Raw genomic sequence first — 16,637 nt, forward strand, 5'->3', positions numbered from 1 at the left:
GAAGTCTCTACATAGTTAATGTGGTAGTGACTATTCTCTGGTGTAATGAAGTCTCTACATAGTTAATGTGGTAGTGACTATTCTCTGGTGTAATGAAGTCTCTACATAGTTAATGTGGTAGTGACTATTCTCTGGTGTAATGAAGTCTCTACATAGTTAATGTGGTAGTGACTATTCTCTGGTGTAATGAAGTCTCTACATAGTTAATGTGGTAGTGACTATTCTCTGGTGTAATGAAGTCTCTACATAGTTAATGTGGTAGTGACTATTCTCTGGTGTAATGAAGTCTCTACATAGTTAATGTGGTAGTGACTATTCTCTGGTGTAATGAAGTCTCTACATAGTTAATGTGGTAGTGACTATTCTCTGGTGTAATGAAGTCTCTACATAGTTAATGTGGTAGTGACTATTCTCTGGTGTAATGAAGTCTCTACATAGTTAATGTGGTAGTGACTATTCTCTGGTGTAATGAAGTCTCTACATAGTTAATGTGGTAGTGACTATTCTCTGGTGTAATGAAGTCTCTACATAGTTAATGTGGTAGTGACTATTCTCTGGTGTAATGAAGTCTCTACATAGTTAATGTGGTAGTGACTATTCTCTGGTGTAATGAAGTCTCTACATAGTTAATGTGGTAGTGACTATTCTCTGGTGTAATGAAGTCTCTACATAGTTAATGTGGTAGTGACTATTCTCTGGTGTAATGAAGTCTCTACATAGTTAATGTGGTAGTGACTATTCTCTGGGTGTAATGAAGTCTCTACATAGTTAATGTGGTAGTGACTATTCTCTGGTGTAATGAAGTCTCTACATAGTTAATGTGGTAGTGACTATTCTCTGGTGTTAGTGAAGTCTCTACATAGTTAATGTGGTAGTGACTATTCTCTGGTGTAATGAAGTCTCTACATAGTTAATGTGGTAGTGACTATTCTCTGGTGTAATGAAGTCTCTACATAGTTAATGTGGTAGTGACTATTCTCTGGTGTAATGAAGTCTCTACATAGTTAATGTGGTAGTGACTATTCTCTGGTGTAATGAAGTCTCTACATAGTTAATGTGGTAGTGACTATTCTCTGGTGTAATGAAGTCTCTACATAGTTAATGTGGTAGTGACTATTCTCTGGTGTTAATGAAGTCTCTACATAGTTAATGTGGTAGTGACTATTCTCTGGTGTCATGAAGTCTACATAGTTAATGTGGTAGTGACTATTCTCTGGTGTAATGAAGTCTCTACATAGTTAATATGGTAGTGACTATTCTCTGGTGTCATGAAGTCTACATAGTTAATGTGGTAGTGACTATTCTCTGGTGTGTAATGAAGTCTCTACATAGTTAATGTGGTAGTGACTATTCTCTGGTGTAATGAAGTCTCTACATAGTTAATGTGGTAGTGACTATTCTCTGGTGTTAATGAAGTCTCTACATAGTTAATGTGGTAGTGACTATTCTCTGGTGTAATGAAGTCTCTACATAGTTAATGTGGTAGTGACTATTCTCTGGTGTAATGAAGTCTCTACATAGTTAATGTGGTAGTGACTATTCTCTGGTGTGTAATGAAGTCTCTACATAGTTAATGTGGTAGTGACTATTCTCTGGTGTAATGAAGTCTCTACATAGTTAATGTGGTAGTGACTATTCTCTGGTGTAATGAAGTCTCTACATAGTTAATGTGGTAGTGACTATTCTCTGGTGTGTAATGAAGTCTCTACATAGTTAATGTGGTAGTGACTATTCTCTGGTGTGTAATGAAGTCTCTACATAGTTAATGTGGTAGTGACTATTCTCTGGTGTAATGAAGTCTCTACATAGTTAATGTGGTAGTGACTATTCTCTGGTGTAATGAAGTCTCTACATAGTTAATGTGGTAGTGACTATTCTCTGGTGTAATGAAGTCTCTACATAGTTAATGTAACAGTGACTATTCTCTGGTGTAATGAAGTCTCTACATAGTTAATGTGGTAGTGACTATTCTCTGGTGTAATGAAGTCTCTACATAGTTAATGTGGTAGTGACTATTCTCTGGTGTAATGAAGTCTCTACATAGTTAATGTGGTAGTGACTATTCTCTGGTGTAATGAAGTCTCTACATAGTTAATGTGGTAGTGACTATTCTCTGGTGTAATGAAGTCTCTACATAGTTAATGTGGTAGTGACTATTCTCTGGTGTAATGAAGTCTCTACATAGTTAATGTGGTAGTGACTATTCTCTGGTGTAATGAAGTCTCTACATAGTTAATGTGGTAGTGACTATTCTCTGGTGTAATGAAGTCTCTACATAGTTAATGTGGTAGTGACTATTCTCTGGTGTAATGAAGTCTCTACATAGTTAATGTGGTAGTGACTATTCTCTGGTGTTAATGAAGTCTCTACATAGTTAATGTGGTAGTGACTATTCTCTGGTGTAATGAAGTCTCTACATAGTTAATGGTAGTGACTATTCTCTGGTGTAATGAAGTCTCATAGTTAATGTGGTAGTGACTATTCTCTGGTGTAATGAAGTCTCTACATAGTTAATGTGGTAGTGACTATTCTCTGGTGTAATGAAGTCTCTACATAGTTAATGTGGTAGTGACTATTCTCTGGTGTAATGAAGTCTCTACATAGTTAATGTGGTAGTGACTATTCTCTGGTGTTATGAAGTCTACATAGTTAATGTGGTAGTGACTATTCTCTGGTGTAATGAAGTCTCTACATAGTTAATGTGGTAGTGACTATTCTCTGGTGTAATGAAGTCTCTACATAGTTAATGTGGTAGTGACTATTCTCTGGTGTAATGAAGTCTCTACATAGTTAATGTGGTAGTGACTATTCTCTGGTGTAATGAAGTCTCTACATAGTTAATGTGGTAGTGACTATTCTCTGGTGTAATGAAGTCTCTACATAGTTAATGTGGTAGTGACTATTCTCTGGTGTAATGAAGTCTCTACATAGTTAATGTGGTAGTGACTATTCTCTGGTGTAATGAAGTCTCTACATAGTTAATGTGGTAGTGACTATTCTCTGGTGTAATGAAGTCTCTACATAGTTAATGGTGGTGACTATTCTCTGGTGTAATGAAGTCTCTACATAGTTAATGTGGTAGTGACTATTCTCTGGTGTTAATGAAGTCTCTACATAGTTAATGTGGTGACTATTCTCTGGTGTAATGAAGTCTCTACATAGTTAATGTGGTAGTGACTATTCTCTGGTGTAATGAAGTCTCTACATAGTTAATGTGGTAGTGACTATTCTCTGGTGTAATGAAGTCTCTACATAGTTAATGTGGTAGTGACTATTCTCTGGTGTTAGTGAAGTCTCTACATAGTTAATGTGGTAGTGACTATTCTCTGGTGTAATGAAGTCTCTACATAGTTAATGTGGTAGTGACTATTCTCTGGTGTAATGAAGTCTCTACATAGTTAATGTGGTAGTGACTATTCTCTGGTGTAATGAAGTCTCTACATAGTTAATGTGGTAGTGACTATTCTCTGGTGTAATGAAGTCTCTACATAGTTAATGTGGTAGTGACTATTCTCTGGTGTAATGAAGTCTCTACATAGTTAATGTGGTAGTGACTATTCTCTGGTGTAATGAAGTCTCTACATAGTTAATGTGGTAGTGACTATTCTCTGGTGTAATGAAGTCTCTACATAGTTAATGGTAGTGACTATTCTCTGGTGTAATGAAGTCTCTACATAGTTAATGTGGTAGTGACTATTCTCTGGTGTGTAATGAAGTCTCTACATAGTTAATGTGGTAGTGACTATTCTCTGGTGTAATGAAGTCTCTACAGTTAATGTGGTAGTGACTATTCTCTGGTGTAATGAAGTCTCTACATAGTTAATGTGGTAGTGACTATTCTCTGGTGTTAATGAAGTCTCTACATAGTTAATGTGGTAGTGACTATTCTCTGGTGTTAATGAAGTCTCTACATAGTTAATGTGGTAGTGACTATTCTCTGGTGTAATGAAGTCTCTACATAGTTAATGTGGTAGTGACTATTCTCTGGTGTTAATGAAGTCTCTACATAGTTAATGTGGTAGTGACTGTTCTCTGGTGTAATGAAGTCTACATAGTTAATGTGGTAGTGACTATTCTCTGGTGTTAATGAAGTCTCTACATAGTTAATGTGGTAGTGACTATTCTCTGGTGTAATGAAGTCTCTACATAGTTAATGTGGTAGTGACTATTCTCTGGTGTAATGAAGTCTCTACATAGTTAATGTGGTAGTGACTATTCTCTTGTGTTAGTGAAGTCTCTACATAGTTAATGTGGTAGTGACTATTCTCTGGTGGTAATGAAGTCTCTACATAGTTAATGGTAGTGACTATTCTCTGGTGTTAGTGAAGTCTCTACATAGTTAATGTGGTAGTGACTATTCTCTGGTGTAATGAAGTCTCTACATAGTTAATGTGGTAGTGACTATTCTCTGGTGTTAGTGAAGTCTCTACATAGTTAATGTGGTAGTGACTATTCTCTGGTGTAATGAAGTCTCTACATAGTTAATGTGGTAGTGACTATTCTCTGGTGTAATGAAGTCTACATAGTTAATGTGGTAGTGACTATTCTCTGGTGTAATGAAGTCTCTACATAGTTAATGTGGTAGTGACTATTCTCTGGTGTGTAATGAAGTCTCTACATAGTTAATGTGGTAGTGACTATTCTCTGGTGTAATGAAGTCTCTACATAGTTAATGTGGTAGTGACTATTCTCTGGTGTTAGTGAAGTCTCTACATAGTTAATGTGGTAGTGACTATTCTCTGGTGTAATGAAGTCTCTACATAGTTAATGTGGTAGTGACTATTCTCTGGTGTCATGAAGTCTACATAGTTAATGTGGTAGTGACTATTCTCTGGTGTAATGAAGTCTCTACATAGTTAATGTGGTAGTGACTATTCTCTGGTGTAATGAAGTCTCTACATAGTTAATGTGGTAGTGACTATTCTCTGGTGTAATGAAGTCTCTACATAGTTAATGTGGTAGTGACTATTCTCTGGTGTCATGAAGTCTACATAGTTAATGTGGTAGTGACTATTCTCTGGTGTAATGAAGTCTCTACATAGTTAATGTGGTAGTGACTATTCTCTGGTGTAATGAAGTCTCTACATAGTTAATGTGGTAGTGACTATTCTCTGGTGTAATTATGTCTCTACATAGTTAATGTGGTAGTGACTATTCTCTGGTGTAATGAAGTCTCTACATAGTTAATGTGGTAGTGACTATTCTCTGGTGTAATGAAGTCTACATAGTTAATGTGGTAGTGACTATTCTCTGGTGTAATGAAGTCTCTACAGAGGTGTCTAGAGGCCGATATCCAGTGGTCTAATGGTACATTGTGTTATCGCCTTAGAAGACGAGAGGAGGGGTAGAAAATCTTGAAACCCTTCTGTGAGCGCAGCTGAAAACAGTTATGCTGGTGGTGAAGCTATCCAACTGGCCTTCCTTTGAGCCACTAGAAGAACTACATTAATATGTACTATAAACATCATTATTTATAACCTCGTCAACGTCTGGACTAGATTTATTATTCATTTTGAATTAATTTGATAAATAAGAGTTTACATGGAAAAGTTAAATTATCCGGTGACTCTTGAGCTCTAGTGTTCCTTCAGCTCCTCTCTGGAGCTGCAGTGGTAGTTTTAATACATGAATAATGTCCAAAGTACAATACAATACTATTTGAACAACTAACTAACCGTAATCAAAACAAGAACAACAACAACCACCACCACCACCGCAGCAGCAGCAGCAGCAGCAGCCGTGAGGACTCACCCTCCGCTGTGAGAGAAGCAGTTCACACAGTGTTTGGAGGTCGTGTCCCAAAGCCGGACGGTGCCGTCGTCTCCGCAGGACGCGATCAGCCGCCCGTCCGGTGAGAACCTAAACAACAACAACAACAACAACAATTGCATCCTGCAGCAGCAACAGCATTCCAGATGGTGGTGTGTGTGGTACCTGGCGCAGCGCACCCAGTTGGTGTGCTGGCTGAGCGAGAACACAAAGCGGCGCCGCCCGACGCTCCACACCTTCACCGACTTGTCGTCGGACGCCGTCACTAGGCGGCGGCCGTCGGGGGAGAAGGAGACGCTGCGCACGGCGGCCGTGTGCGCCCGGAACACCGTGGACTCGCCCCGCCTGCAGAGCACGGAGTCATGAGTGTGGGTGTGTGTGTGGGTGTGTGTGTGCAATATTACGTTTTCTATATATTATGTGCGATGTTATTTCCTGAAAACATGATATATTGTGATATATTACATAAATATATATATATATATTTTATCTATTTATTTCATCATTTCATACATTTATATATTGATACATAATTATATATAAATGTTTATATATTCAATATATAAATATTTATGAATACATGTTTATATATCTATATAAAATATTTATATAAAAATATTTATACATACATTTATCCATACATACATATATATATATATTAGAGATGCACCGATCAGGTTTTTGGTGCCGATCACCGATCACTGAAATCAGTATCTGCCGATCACCGATAATACCGATCACCGATCACGGTGTCGATTGAAGCATTCTATTTATTGTGGAGCATTATTGCTATGAGGAAATACATATATAAAGCAACTCAAACATTAAAGAAATTACAGATTTCTTTAAACATTTAGGACTTTTACTTTGAAAAATGTCCTAATTGATACATTAAAATTGTTTGATTGCTATTGTAGGGGATTTCAGATATGTATGGAACACATCTGCATCATTCATTTCCTGGAACTCTTGGGGAAATCTATAGACAGGACTTTGTTTAACATACAAAAGTCTGACTTATTTTTATAAACTCTTCCTTGGTACAGTAAAAATGTTTTAATGTTAGCATAATTTAAGCTAAATCTCAGAAACGATCTCTAAAGATACTAAATCAGTTCATTGTTTTCTTTTATATGTTCGTGTATGATTTGTCGACATCTTATTTTGAAAAACGGATGTTGTTTCACGTGGTTCTTTCCGCTAACTTTGCAAAACCGGATGTTGTCACTTAAATCCTTCCGCTAACTTTATCAAAACCCTCTTAGCTCCCGATGGAATGTGTTTAGCGTGAGCATCAGTCTGTAGGGGCTCAGACATGTGAGTCGGCTGAGTCGACCCAGAGATTCAACTCGGGGGACGGGGACGCCGCTCGGTGGTGAGGATCCCCTCTGACCTCTGACCTCTCACTCTGCGGCCCTCGCCGGGCGCATCGTCTCCGTTGCGCCGCCATTGAAACGTCTCTGATAGTTTTTCTCTCAGATGTTACGTCATCTGATCGGCCGTTTTGAGAACGCCGATCAAAACCGATAATGGGAATATCGGCCGATATGGATCGGCGCCGATCAGATCGGTGCATCCCTAATATATATATATATAAATATCGGACATGATGAAAGAAATAAAATAAATAAAAGTGTGTTTATTATTTCTTTCATCTTTAACTTCAAACTCTAAAAAGCATGTGCACATCTGTCTGTGGGGTGAAACAGTGGAATAGTTTAACTGATGACATCAAGGAAAGTAAGAATCTGGTGATATTCCAAAAAAAATTAAAGACATGACTCTGGAGTAGACGTATCAGCATTGATGACGCATCATAACTAACGGGTAATGGGGACAAGCTTTTTTGTTTTTGTTGATTGTTTTATGTATATGTATGTGTGTGTATATATGTTTATATGGGTGTGTGAATTTGTATGCATGTGTATATGTTTATGTCTATATATATAGGTATATGTATATGGTTCTCTAAAATAAGTATTTTCATGAAAGCATAGGTTAGGGCACTTATAAGCTTGATAGCTTCAGCCTTGACCCTTTCGGTCGGCCACTTTCTTCTTTTGTTGAAATTTTGATTTTTGTATAGTATTGCTGATCGAAATAAACTAAACTAAAAAATAAATAATAAAAAAATAAATATATATTGCATTCATAAACATACACTACCGTTCAAAAGTTTGGGATCACTTAGAAATGACTTTATTTTTCAAAGAAAAGCACAGTTTTTTCAATGAAGATAACATTAAATTAATCAGAAATACCCTCTATAGATTGTTAATGTGGTAAATGACTATTCTAGGTGGAAACGTCTGGTTTCTAATGAAATATCTCCAGAGGTGTATAGAGGCCCATTTCATCATCACTCCAGTGTTCTGATGGTACATTGTGTTTGCTAATCGCCTTAGAAGACTAATGTCTGATTAGAAAACCCGTGCAATTATGTTAGCACAGCTGAAAACAGTTATGCTGGTGATATAAGCTACAACTGGCCTTCCTTTGAGCTTGAAGTTTGTAGAACAAAATTAATATTTCAAATATTAATCATTATCTCTAACCTTGTCAATGTCTTGACTATATTTTATATTCATTTGATAAATAAAAGTGTGATTTTTCATGGAAGACACGAAATTGTCTGGGTGATCCCAAACTTTTGAACGGTAGTGTATATATATATATTATCTATTTATTTAATCATTTCCTATATATATTTATATATAGAAACATAATTATTAGGGCTGTCAGCGTTAACGCGTTAATCTATGCGATTAATTTGGCCGCGTTAACGCACTAAAATATTTTAAAGCAACTTTGTTTACTTCCGGTGTTGGTTGAAGTTTTTACACTCAAACCGAGTGTCAAGTACGGTTTAACACTGTTTCCGTTTTTAAAACAATTATTTCTCCGCGAAAATAAGGATCATAAATCAGTTTAACTCGTGGATGAATCAGTCGGGTTTCCTCCTGCTCCTCCTTCCTCCCGTCTCCCCCTCTGATACACAGAGGCAGGGTTGCCAGGTCTGTGTGACAAAACCAGCCCAATGGCCAATCAAAACCAGCCCAAACCAGCCCAATGGCCAATAAAACAAGCCCAAAAAACAAGCCCAATATCAGAACTCAAAATATGCCCGTGCCAAACCATATACACTGCTTTTAAAGTCCAACAACATTGCTATCATTTCCAAATTTATTGTAATATCTACAAAGTAACAACAAATGGTTAGTATGCCAGCATTAAAAGCAGTTTTCCCTAAACAGTTATTTCACCTAGGTCCTAAAATGGCCTTGTGTAATTAGATACAGTATATTATCATAAATAAAACATAGCTCTGTGAAGGTGTAGAACAATTCACTGACGGACAAACTAACCTGTTGCTTTGTCTTGAGGCTTTCTCTTCCCTTTTCTCTCTTCCTCCCTGCCTGGACAACATGAATGTACTGTTTTTACTTCATATGCATTTACTGTAGTTAATGCAACACCTTATTTCAACTGAAACACCTTATGTTGCTTCACTATATTTTTATCATATACTTATAGTTCAAACAATGTACGCACTCGACAACTGGAGAACGGAGCAGCATTTCGATGTGTTTCCCCGTTTTGCTGTGGTTTTGGAGATCACTGTGGTGCGCACGAATCTCGGTTTTGCAGTACCGACAAAAAGCTTTGGGATCATCCCCAGCCACACGTTCTATCCATTCTTTAATTCCGTTTTCACTTTCCCATTCTTTCAGTATATTTCTTCCGTATTTAGCCCACTTACCGGGTGGCATGTTTCTCCAGTGTAGCTAGCTACACTAACTACCAGACCAGAGTTGGGATCGCGGGAGACGGGTCATGGAGACTGAGAGCTTTAGGTGCGTGTGTGTATGTGGGCGTGTCCCATGTCCATGTGTGTACGTGCTGATCTGGAGTCAGTTTGGTAGGATTTGGGTAGAAATAAATTATTTCATTTAAAATATGGATTTTTATTTAAAGATATTCATGTAATTTGCATGCAAAATAGGTCTACCCGAACCAGCGGACAAGAAATTCAACCCGCGGCAACACTTCAAAAGTAGCCCAATTCCGCGGGGAAACCGCGGACCTGGCAACACTGCCTCTGACACACAGAGGAACGGAGGGGCGACGTGTCGGGGGACGCGGCGCGGAAAGAACGCGTCACACGAAACCTTCACCGTGATTGGTCAATCCGTTTGTCTGTCAACAAAAAAACAACCAATGAACACTCAGTAAATCACAAAGGACCTCCCACCTCACAGTTGAGGCTCATTAGCAGCCTGTCAGTCAGAGAGCAGAGAACACGGCGCGAGGACAAATGAGCCTCATTGAATAGAGCTGAGATTGTTCTGGAATGTTTGATGTAGAACACGTGGGTATGTGTCATATGCAAACGCCTTTAAAAGGTGAATTTACATTTGTTTGTAAAATGTATAAAATGAGCCCAGCCTCCAGAGGGTCACGTGACATATGTGAATGTCAGTCAGTCACCAAGGCCACTGGTTCTGCTGTTCAGTGGTAAAGATGACAGGACCAATGGGGTCTCAATATACTTCTTTTTGTTTACTAATCTGATGTTTCACTGAAGAAACAATTTATCATCCACAATATTAAATACCTCGCTGGCACTTTATAGGTAGGAGCCTCTTTGAAAACACAGCTCTGTGTGAAGTTTGGTCTTTAAAAAGAAGAAAACAAACTTTTAATCGCGATTAATGAATTTCAAAATGTGCGATTAATTAGTTAATTTTTTTAAATCGATTGACAGCCCTAATAATTATATATACATATTTATAAACAATTGTATATATAAATATATATATATACAATATTTATAAAAACATATTTAAACATACATATATATACATATAAATGTCGGACATGATGAAATAAATAAAATAAATATAAGTGTTTATTATTTCTTATATACAGACACACAGTGTTGTGCACGAACGCGTTCAATGAACGATCGTTCATGAACGCGCTCTTTTTTTGCCCGAACGGGAACTGAACGTTTCATTTTACCGATTGATGAACGTTTAGAGAACGCGTTCGTCGCTCTGGTGCTCTTGAACGCCGCTCATTCATAGTTCATATTCGTTCACGAGGTTGCCAGATTTTCTCAGAACCCCCCAGGCGAAAACCAGTTAAAACTCACCGTAAACACGTCTGAAAATGTAGGATGAAAACAACCCAAACTGGCCACCCACTCTCATACCTGTCGCACTAACAAATCGTCATCAAATCACGTCACATAGATGGAGTTAGCACGGATGAAAATGGATGAAGACAGCGCCTGACGCTTCGCCTATTTAAAGACTTTTATACAAAATCGGAACTGACCCAGACAACAAAAACTTAACGTTTGCTTGTAAACAATGCCCGCCTGGTTTACAGAAGAGAGTGAGGACATCGACGTCATCCACAGCAAACCTCAAGCGGCACATTGAGCTAAAGCACCCGGCTAGCCTAGCAAGGTACGTGCGTGTTTATAAAAAACACAACAGCAACTGCGAGCCAGAGCAGTTCTAATGTCCCCACACAGATGGCATTAACCGCATTCAGTAGCGGCTCCGGTTTCTGTGTCACCCAACCGCAGCTGGACAACTTGGTGATGCAGTATATTATCGGAGACCTGCAGCCTTTGAGCAAAGTTGAGCGGCCAGCTTTCATCAACTTAATTAAGGGGTTGCAGCCATCCAAAAAGGTGCCATCAAGAAAAAAAGTACAGACACTGTTGAACCTGAAATATAAAGAAAACATATGTGAACTTAAGGCTAAACTCTCTGACGTCGAAGTTGTGTGCACAACAGCAGATTGCTGGTCAGCTGTGAATAAATCATTCATGGGCATCACTATCCACTGGTTAAACAAATATGATGTTTCTGAGAGACACTCTGCAGTACTGGCATGCCGGCGGATTAAAGGAGCACATACACATGATGTATTGGCAAAAGTATTGTCAGATGTCAACAAAGAATTTAAAATACACAACAAGGTTGTGTGTACAGTAACAGACAATGCTGCAAATTTTGTCAAGGCGTTCAACTGTTTTGGGATGGATGTTGTTCATGACACTGAAGAGCCAGAGACTGTTGGAAGTGAAGATAGTGAACCAGAGTCAGCTGCTGCTGCTGCCAGTGAGAGCTCAGACGAAGATGACCAGATGGAGCCTGAGCCTCTCTCAGATCTGAATCATCCTTCTCCCCCCCCTCACAGAAGGTGCATGGCTCACACCCTGAATCTAGTGGCCAAAGATACCGAAAAGGTAACTGAAAAACGCTACAAAGCAATGTCAAGGGCTGTTTTTGCGAAAGCATCTGCTCTGTGGAACAGGGTTAAGCGGAGTCCAAAGGCTTCTGATACTGTGGAGGAAAAGATTGGGATTGGCTTTGTTGTGCCAAATGACACAAGATGGAACTCTGTATTTCTGGCCATGGAGCGACTGTCTCGCATTGCAACATTAACTACGAAGGCAGAAATGAATGTGGCTGTCACCTCTGCAAATGATGCAACTCCCCTACATGAAGAGCTGATCCTGCACACTGTGAGTGATGAGTTTGGCTTTCCGATTCTCACCAGATGAAGTCAACTTCATACACAATTTTGTAGATGTGATGAGGCCTTTGGCACTGCACTGAACATCCTCCAAGCAGAGAAGAACATCTATCTTGGGTACCTGGCTCCAACCATTGTACAACTGCAATGTCATATGAATGACCTGTTGGATGAGAGCATGAAACCCACTGCTGCAGAAGGTCTCATTACATGCCGTCCCTTATAAAGAGCATCTTGCAGTCACTGAGCACAAGGCTGGCAGGTCTTCTCGAGAAGAGGGAGCACATACTGTCTGCTATGCTGATGCCAAGATTCAAGGAGACTGGGTCCAAGATGAGGAGAAAAGGATACAGTACAGATTGATGCTGAAACGAGAATTTCAAAGCTTCCACTCTGATGACTCCGATGCAAGAGACTCAGGTCAATCCCCATCCAGTGGTGAAAGTGACAAGAAAGATCCTGCAGTTTCATTCTTTACGCTTAACAAACACGCTCTGCAGGTTTCTCGGAAAACTGAAGTGGACACTTATTTGGATGCCCCAACCACAGATGGGTTGGACGAATACATGACATTTCCAAAACTGAAAAGGCTGTTCCTAAAATACAACACTGCACTGCCCTCAAGTGCACCAGTAGAGTTTCTCTTCAGCATCGGTGGTCAAATATTCAGGTAGGGATGAACTGTGATTATATTCCATAATTACTATGCTTTAGTAATAATAATAACAGTAAATATCCATCCTCAGTCAGTCATTGTTCTGTCTTGGTGATATCATTCTAAAGCTTATGCAGCAAATAGTAATTGTGGTTTTCAATATAAAATGTCAGCCAAATTATTGTAGTGATTGCATCAGTACACAATTCCTTTAATACATATTACTGTTACTATTTTTGCCACAATAATGATGATGTTAAAATTTCTTATTTAATCTCATTCAGACCCAGGAGAAACCGGCTGGGAGATGCAAACTTTGAGAGGCAGCTGATCTTGAATGCTAACAAAAAGATTTGAAGGTATTTGTTGTGACCTGTTTTTTGGGCTATAGAAGTACAATGTATTGCCAATGGAGATGTGTATATGGATGTGCAGAGGCTAGCTGCATACAAATAACAGCCTTTCTTGTTTTGCAGGAAGAAAGAAACCGCAGATCCACCATTGCTTTCTTTAGGTCACTTTTCAGTATAACTGAAATGGAATTTGGAAAATGATTTGAAATGAAAAAACATTTGCATCTTAAAGGACTATAGTCTTGTTTTGTTTTCATAATAAAGACCATTCAAGCAGCAAGTTTTTCCTCACGTTTTGAAAATATACAGTAGGGCTGAAAGCTGCAGGTGCCATTAATGTGGACTGAATGGGTGGCAACAAAGCGTTAGGGAAATGACAGTATTTTGAGGGCTGTCGCTCAATGCTAATATAAACCCTGGTTAGATAAGGATTCAAATTGATACGAATATGAATCTGACACATAGTTTCAATGTTAAAACTGATAAACAATAATTGCTGTCTGTGGTTCTCACGCCGCGGCAATAATGTGGACAAATAATAGCTCCCAGCAAAATGTTAAAAAGAACTAAAAGAACTAAATAGTTCATTTTTGAAACCATGAACTTTAGTTCATATTTTTGAAATATGAACTATGAACTGAACTAGTTCATTTTAAAATGTGTGAACTGAACTTTGAACTAGTTCATTTTCTACGTGAACTTTCGCAACACTGCAGACACACACACACAGACAGAGACAAACACACACACACACACACACACACTATTGTATTGACATTAATAGACTCCTCTCTTATTTTGAAATCGAAACACAGGGGTGGAATAAACCAACTCCTACATGGAGGGGGTCCACAGCCGCACCGTCCTGTCCTTGGAGGATGTGGCCACCAGGTGGCCGGACGGGGAGAACTGGACCCCGGTGACGACGTCTCCGTGGCCCACGTAGCGGAAGGCCCTGCAGGCCTCGGGGGCCAGGCTCCAGAGCATCAGGCTCCTGTCCAGAGAGCCCGAGGCTGAGGGCCACAGGAGGAGAGGACAACACCTGGTATTTAAAGGGCCAGTTACAGGCTGCAGCAGGAGACTCCTGGTATTTTTTTTTCATAACTTTTTATTTTGCATTTTCCACAAACAGATTATTCCTTGACATCTAGAAAATAAAAAATAAAAAATAAAATATATCTACAACAAAATAAAATCAGCACACATCCAAATCCATCCATATCCACATAAACACCCGCCAAGGATTCCCACCCATCCCCTCCCACATGTTTATACCCTCCAAGAGTAGGACCCAATGAGGAGGGAGGGAAGGGCCAAACAATCAAACTACATACCACCAAATGATAAGCATGGAGTACAAAGTAAAATAACTAAAGAAAGGTAAAAGGCATTAATGTGAAAAGTAATAAATAAATAAATAAATAAACAAATCAGATTTTTCAGAGACCTCTTTGTTTTGCAGTTGCACTGTATGTGTACAACCTCAACCCCTCTCAGTTATAACATCTCCATCAAATATCGACTCTCGATATAACGTCACGCACGCCCATCTTCTTGTGAAGATATCTAATGTAATTTGCAGTTTAGCAGTCATTTTTTCCATTGTATGGACCTGGTTTAATCTCTGTCTCCACTGAGTTATGGTTGGTGGTTTTGCATCTTTCCAGTTCAGAGTTATTATTTTTCTGGCAATCATTAAAAGTATACGGAGAATATACCTCAGATTGGTGTCCCCTAAATCTCTTGGTATAGACCCCAGCACATATATTAATGGGTCTGAGGGTACCTCCACTTCAATGATTCTATTGATTTCTTTTTTTATATTTTTCCAAAAACCTTTGACTACTGGGCAGTCCCAAAAGATATGCGTGTGATCTCCTATTTTTCCACATTTTCTCCAGCATAATGGAGCTGAAGGATCCTTCACATATTTAGAGATTACAAGAGGTGTATTAAAATATCTGACTTTTAGTTTCCAATCAAATTATTTCCATAATTGGCTATTGATTCCACAGGCGGCAGCAGGAGACTCCTGGTATTTAAAGGGCCAGTCACAGGCGGCAGCAGGAGACTCCTGGTATTTAAAGGGCCAGTCACAGGCTGCAGCAGGAGACTCCTGGTATTTAAAGGGCCAGACACCGGCTGCAGCAGGAGACTCCTGGTATTTAAAGGACCAGTCACAGGCTGCAGCAGGAGACTCCTGGTATTTAAAGGACCAGTCACCGGCTGCAGCAGGAGACTCCTGGTATTTAAAGGACCAGTCACCGGCTGCAGCAGGAGACTCCTGGTATTTAAAGGGCCAGACACAGGCTGCAGCAGGAGACTCCTGGTATTTAAAGGGCCAGTCACAGGCTGCAGCAGGAGACTCCTGGTATTTAAAGGACCAGTCACAGGCTGCAGCAGGAGACTCCTGGTATTTAAAGGACCAGTCACCGGCTGCAGCAGGAGACTCCTGGTATTTAAAGGACCAGTCACAGGCTGCAGCAGGAGACTCCTGGTATTTAAAGGGCCAGTCACCGGCTGCAGCAGGAGACTCCTGGTATTTAAAGGACCAGTCACCGGCTGCAGCAGGAGACTCCTGGTATTTAAAGGACCAGTCACAGGCTGCAGCAGGAGACTCCTGGTATTTAAAGGACCAGTCACCGGCTGCAGCAGGAGATACCTGGTATTTAAAGGGCCAGTCACAGGCTGCAGCAGGAGACTCCTGGTATTTAAAGGGCCAGACACAGGCTGCAGCAGGAGACTCCTGGTATTTAAAGGGCCAGTCACCGGCTGCAGCAGGAGACTCCTGGTATTTAAAGGGCCAGACACAGGCTGCAGCAGGAGACTCCTGGTATTTAAAGGGCCAGACACCGGCTGCAGCAGGAGACTCCTGGTATTTAAAGGGCCAGTCACAGGCGGCAGCAGGAGACTCCTGGTATTTAAAGGGCCAGTCACCGGCTGCAGCAGGAGACTCCTGGTATTTAAAGGGCCAGTCACCGGCTGCAGCAGGAGACTCCTGGTATTTAAAGGGCCAGACACCGGCTGCAGCAGGAGACTCCTGGTATTTAAAGGGCCAGACACCGGCTGCAGCAGGAGACTCCTGGTATTTAAAGGGCCAGTCACCGGCTGCAGCAGGAGACTCCTGGTATTTAAAGGGCCAGACACCGGCTGCAGCAGGAGACTCCTGGTATTTAAAGGGCCAGTCACCGGCTGCAGCAGGAGACTCCTGGTATTTAAAGGGCCAGTCACAGGCGGCAGCAGGAGACTCCTGGTATTTAAAGGGCCAGTCACCGGCTGCAGCAGGAGACTCCTGGTATTTAAAG

General features: G+C 40.1%; 1 protein-coding gene and 1 long non-coding RNA gene across 7 annotated transcripts in view; one reads left to right on the forward strand and one right to left on the reverse strand.

The window, feature by feature from the left end:
- The window catches only part of poc1b (POC1 centriolar protein B), a 38,520-nt gene that overhangs the window by 17,694 nt on the left and 4,189 nt on the right, over window positions 1-16,637 (reverse strand). For 2 of the 5 annotated variants that reach the window (XM_056417119.1, XM_056417118.1), the window contains exons 3-5: window positions 14,171-14,345; window positions 5,935-6,114; window positions 5,752-5,859 (exon numbers count right to left, since the gene is read on the reverse strand). In XM_056417119.1, coding sequence (XP_056273094.1) covers window positions 5,752-5,859; window positions 5,935-6,114; window positions 14,171-14,345 — 463 coding nt within the window. Of the gene's footprint in view, window positions 1-5,751; window positions 5,860-5,934; window positions 6,115-14,170; window positions 14,375-16,637 lie in introns of all 5 variants that reach the window. The other 3 variants (XM_056417121.1, XM_056417120.1, XM_056417122.1) reach the window with 2 other exon arrangements.
- LOC130195536 (uncharacterized) lies at window positions 11,105-13,573 on the forward strand. 2 transcript variants are annotated; one of them, XR_008832082.1, is made up of 3 exons: window positions 11,105-11,243; window positions 13,264-13,338; window positions 13,456-13,573. It is a non-coding gene; the product is annotated as an uncharacterized LOC130195536 (long non-coding RNA). The 2 variants fall into 2 exon arrangements; XR_008832081.1 differs by lacking the exon at window positions 11,105-11,243 and adding an exon at window positions 12,966-12,994.

The sequence above is a fragment of the Pseudoliparis swirei genome, chromosome 6 (assembly GCF_029220125.1).
Source record: "Pseudoliparis swirei isolate HS2019 ecotype Mariana Trench chromosome 6, NWPU_hadal_v1, whole genome shotgun sequence".
NCBI classification, from domain to species: Eukaryota; Metazoa; Chordata; class Actinopteri; order Perciformes; family Liparidae; genus Pseudoliparis; species Pseudoliparis swirei.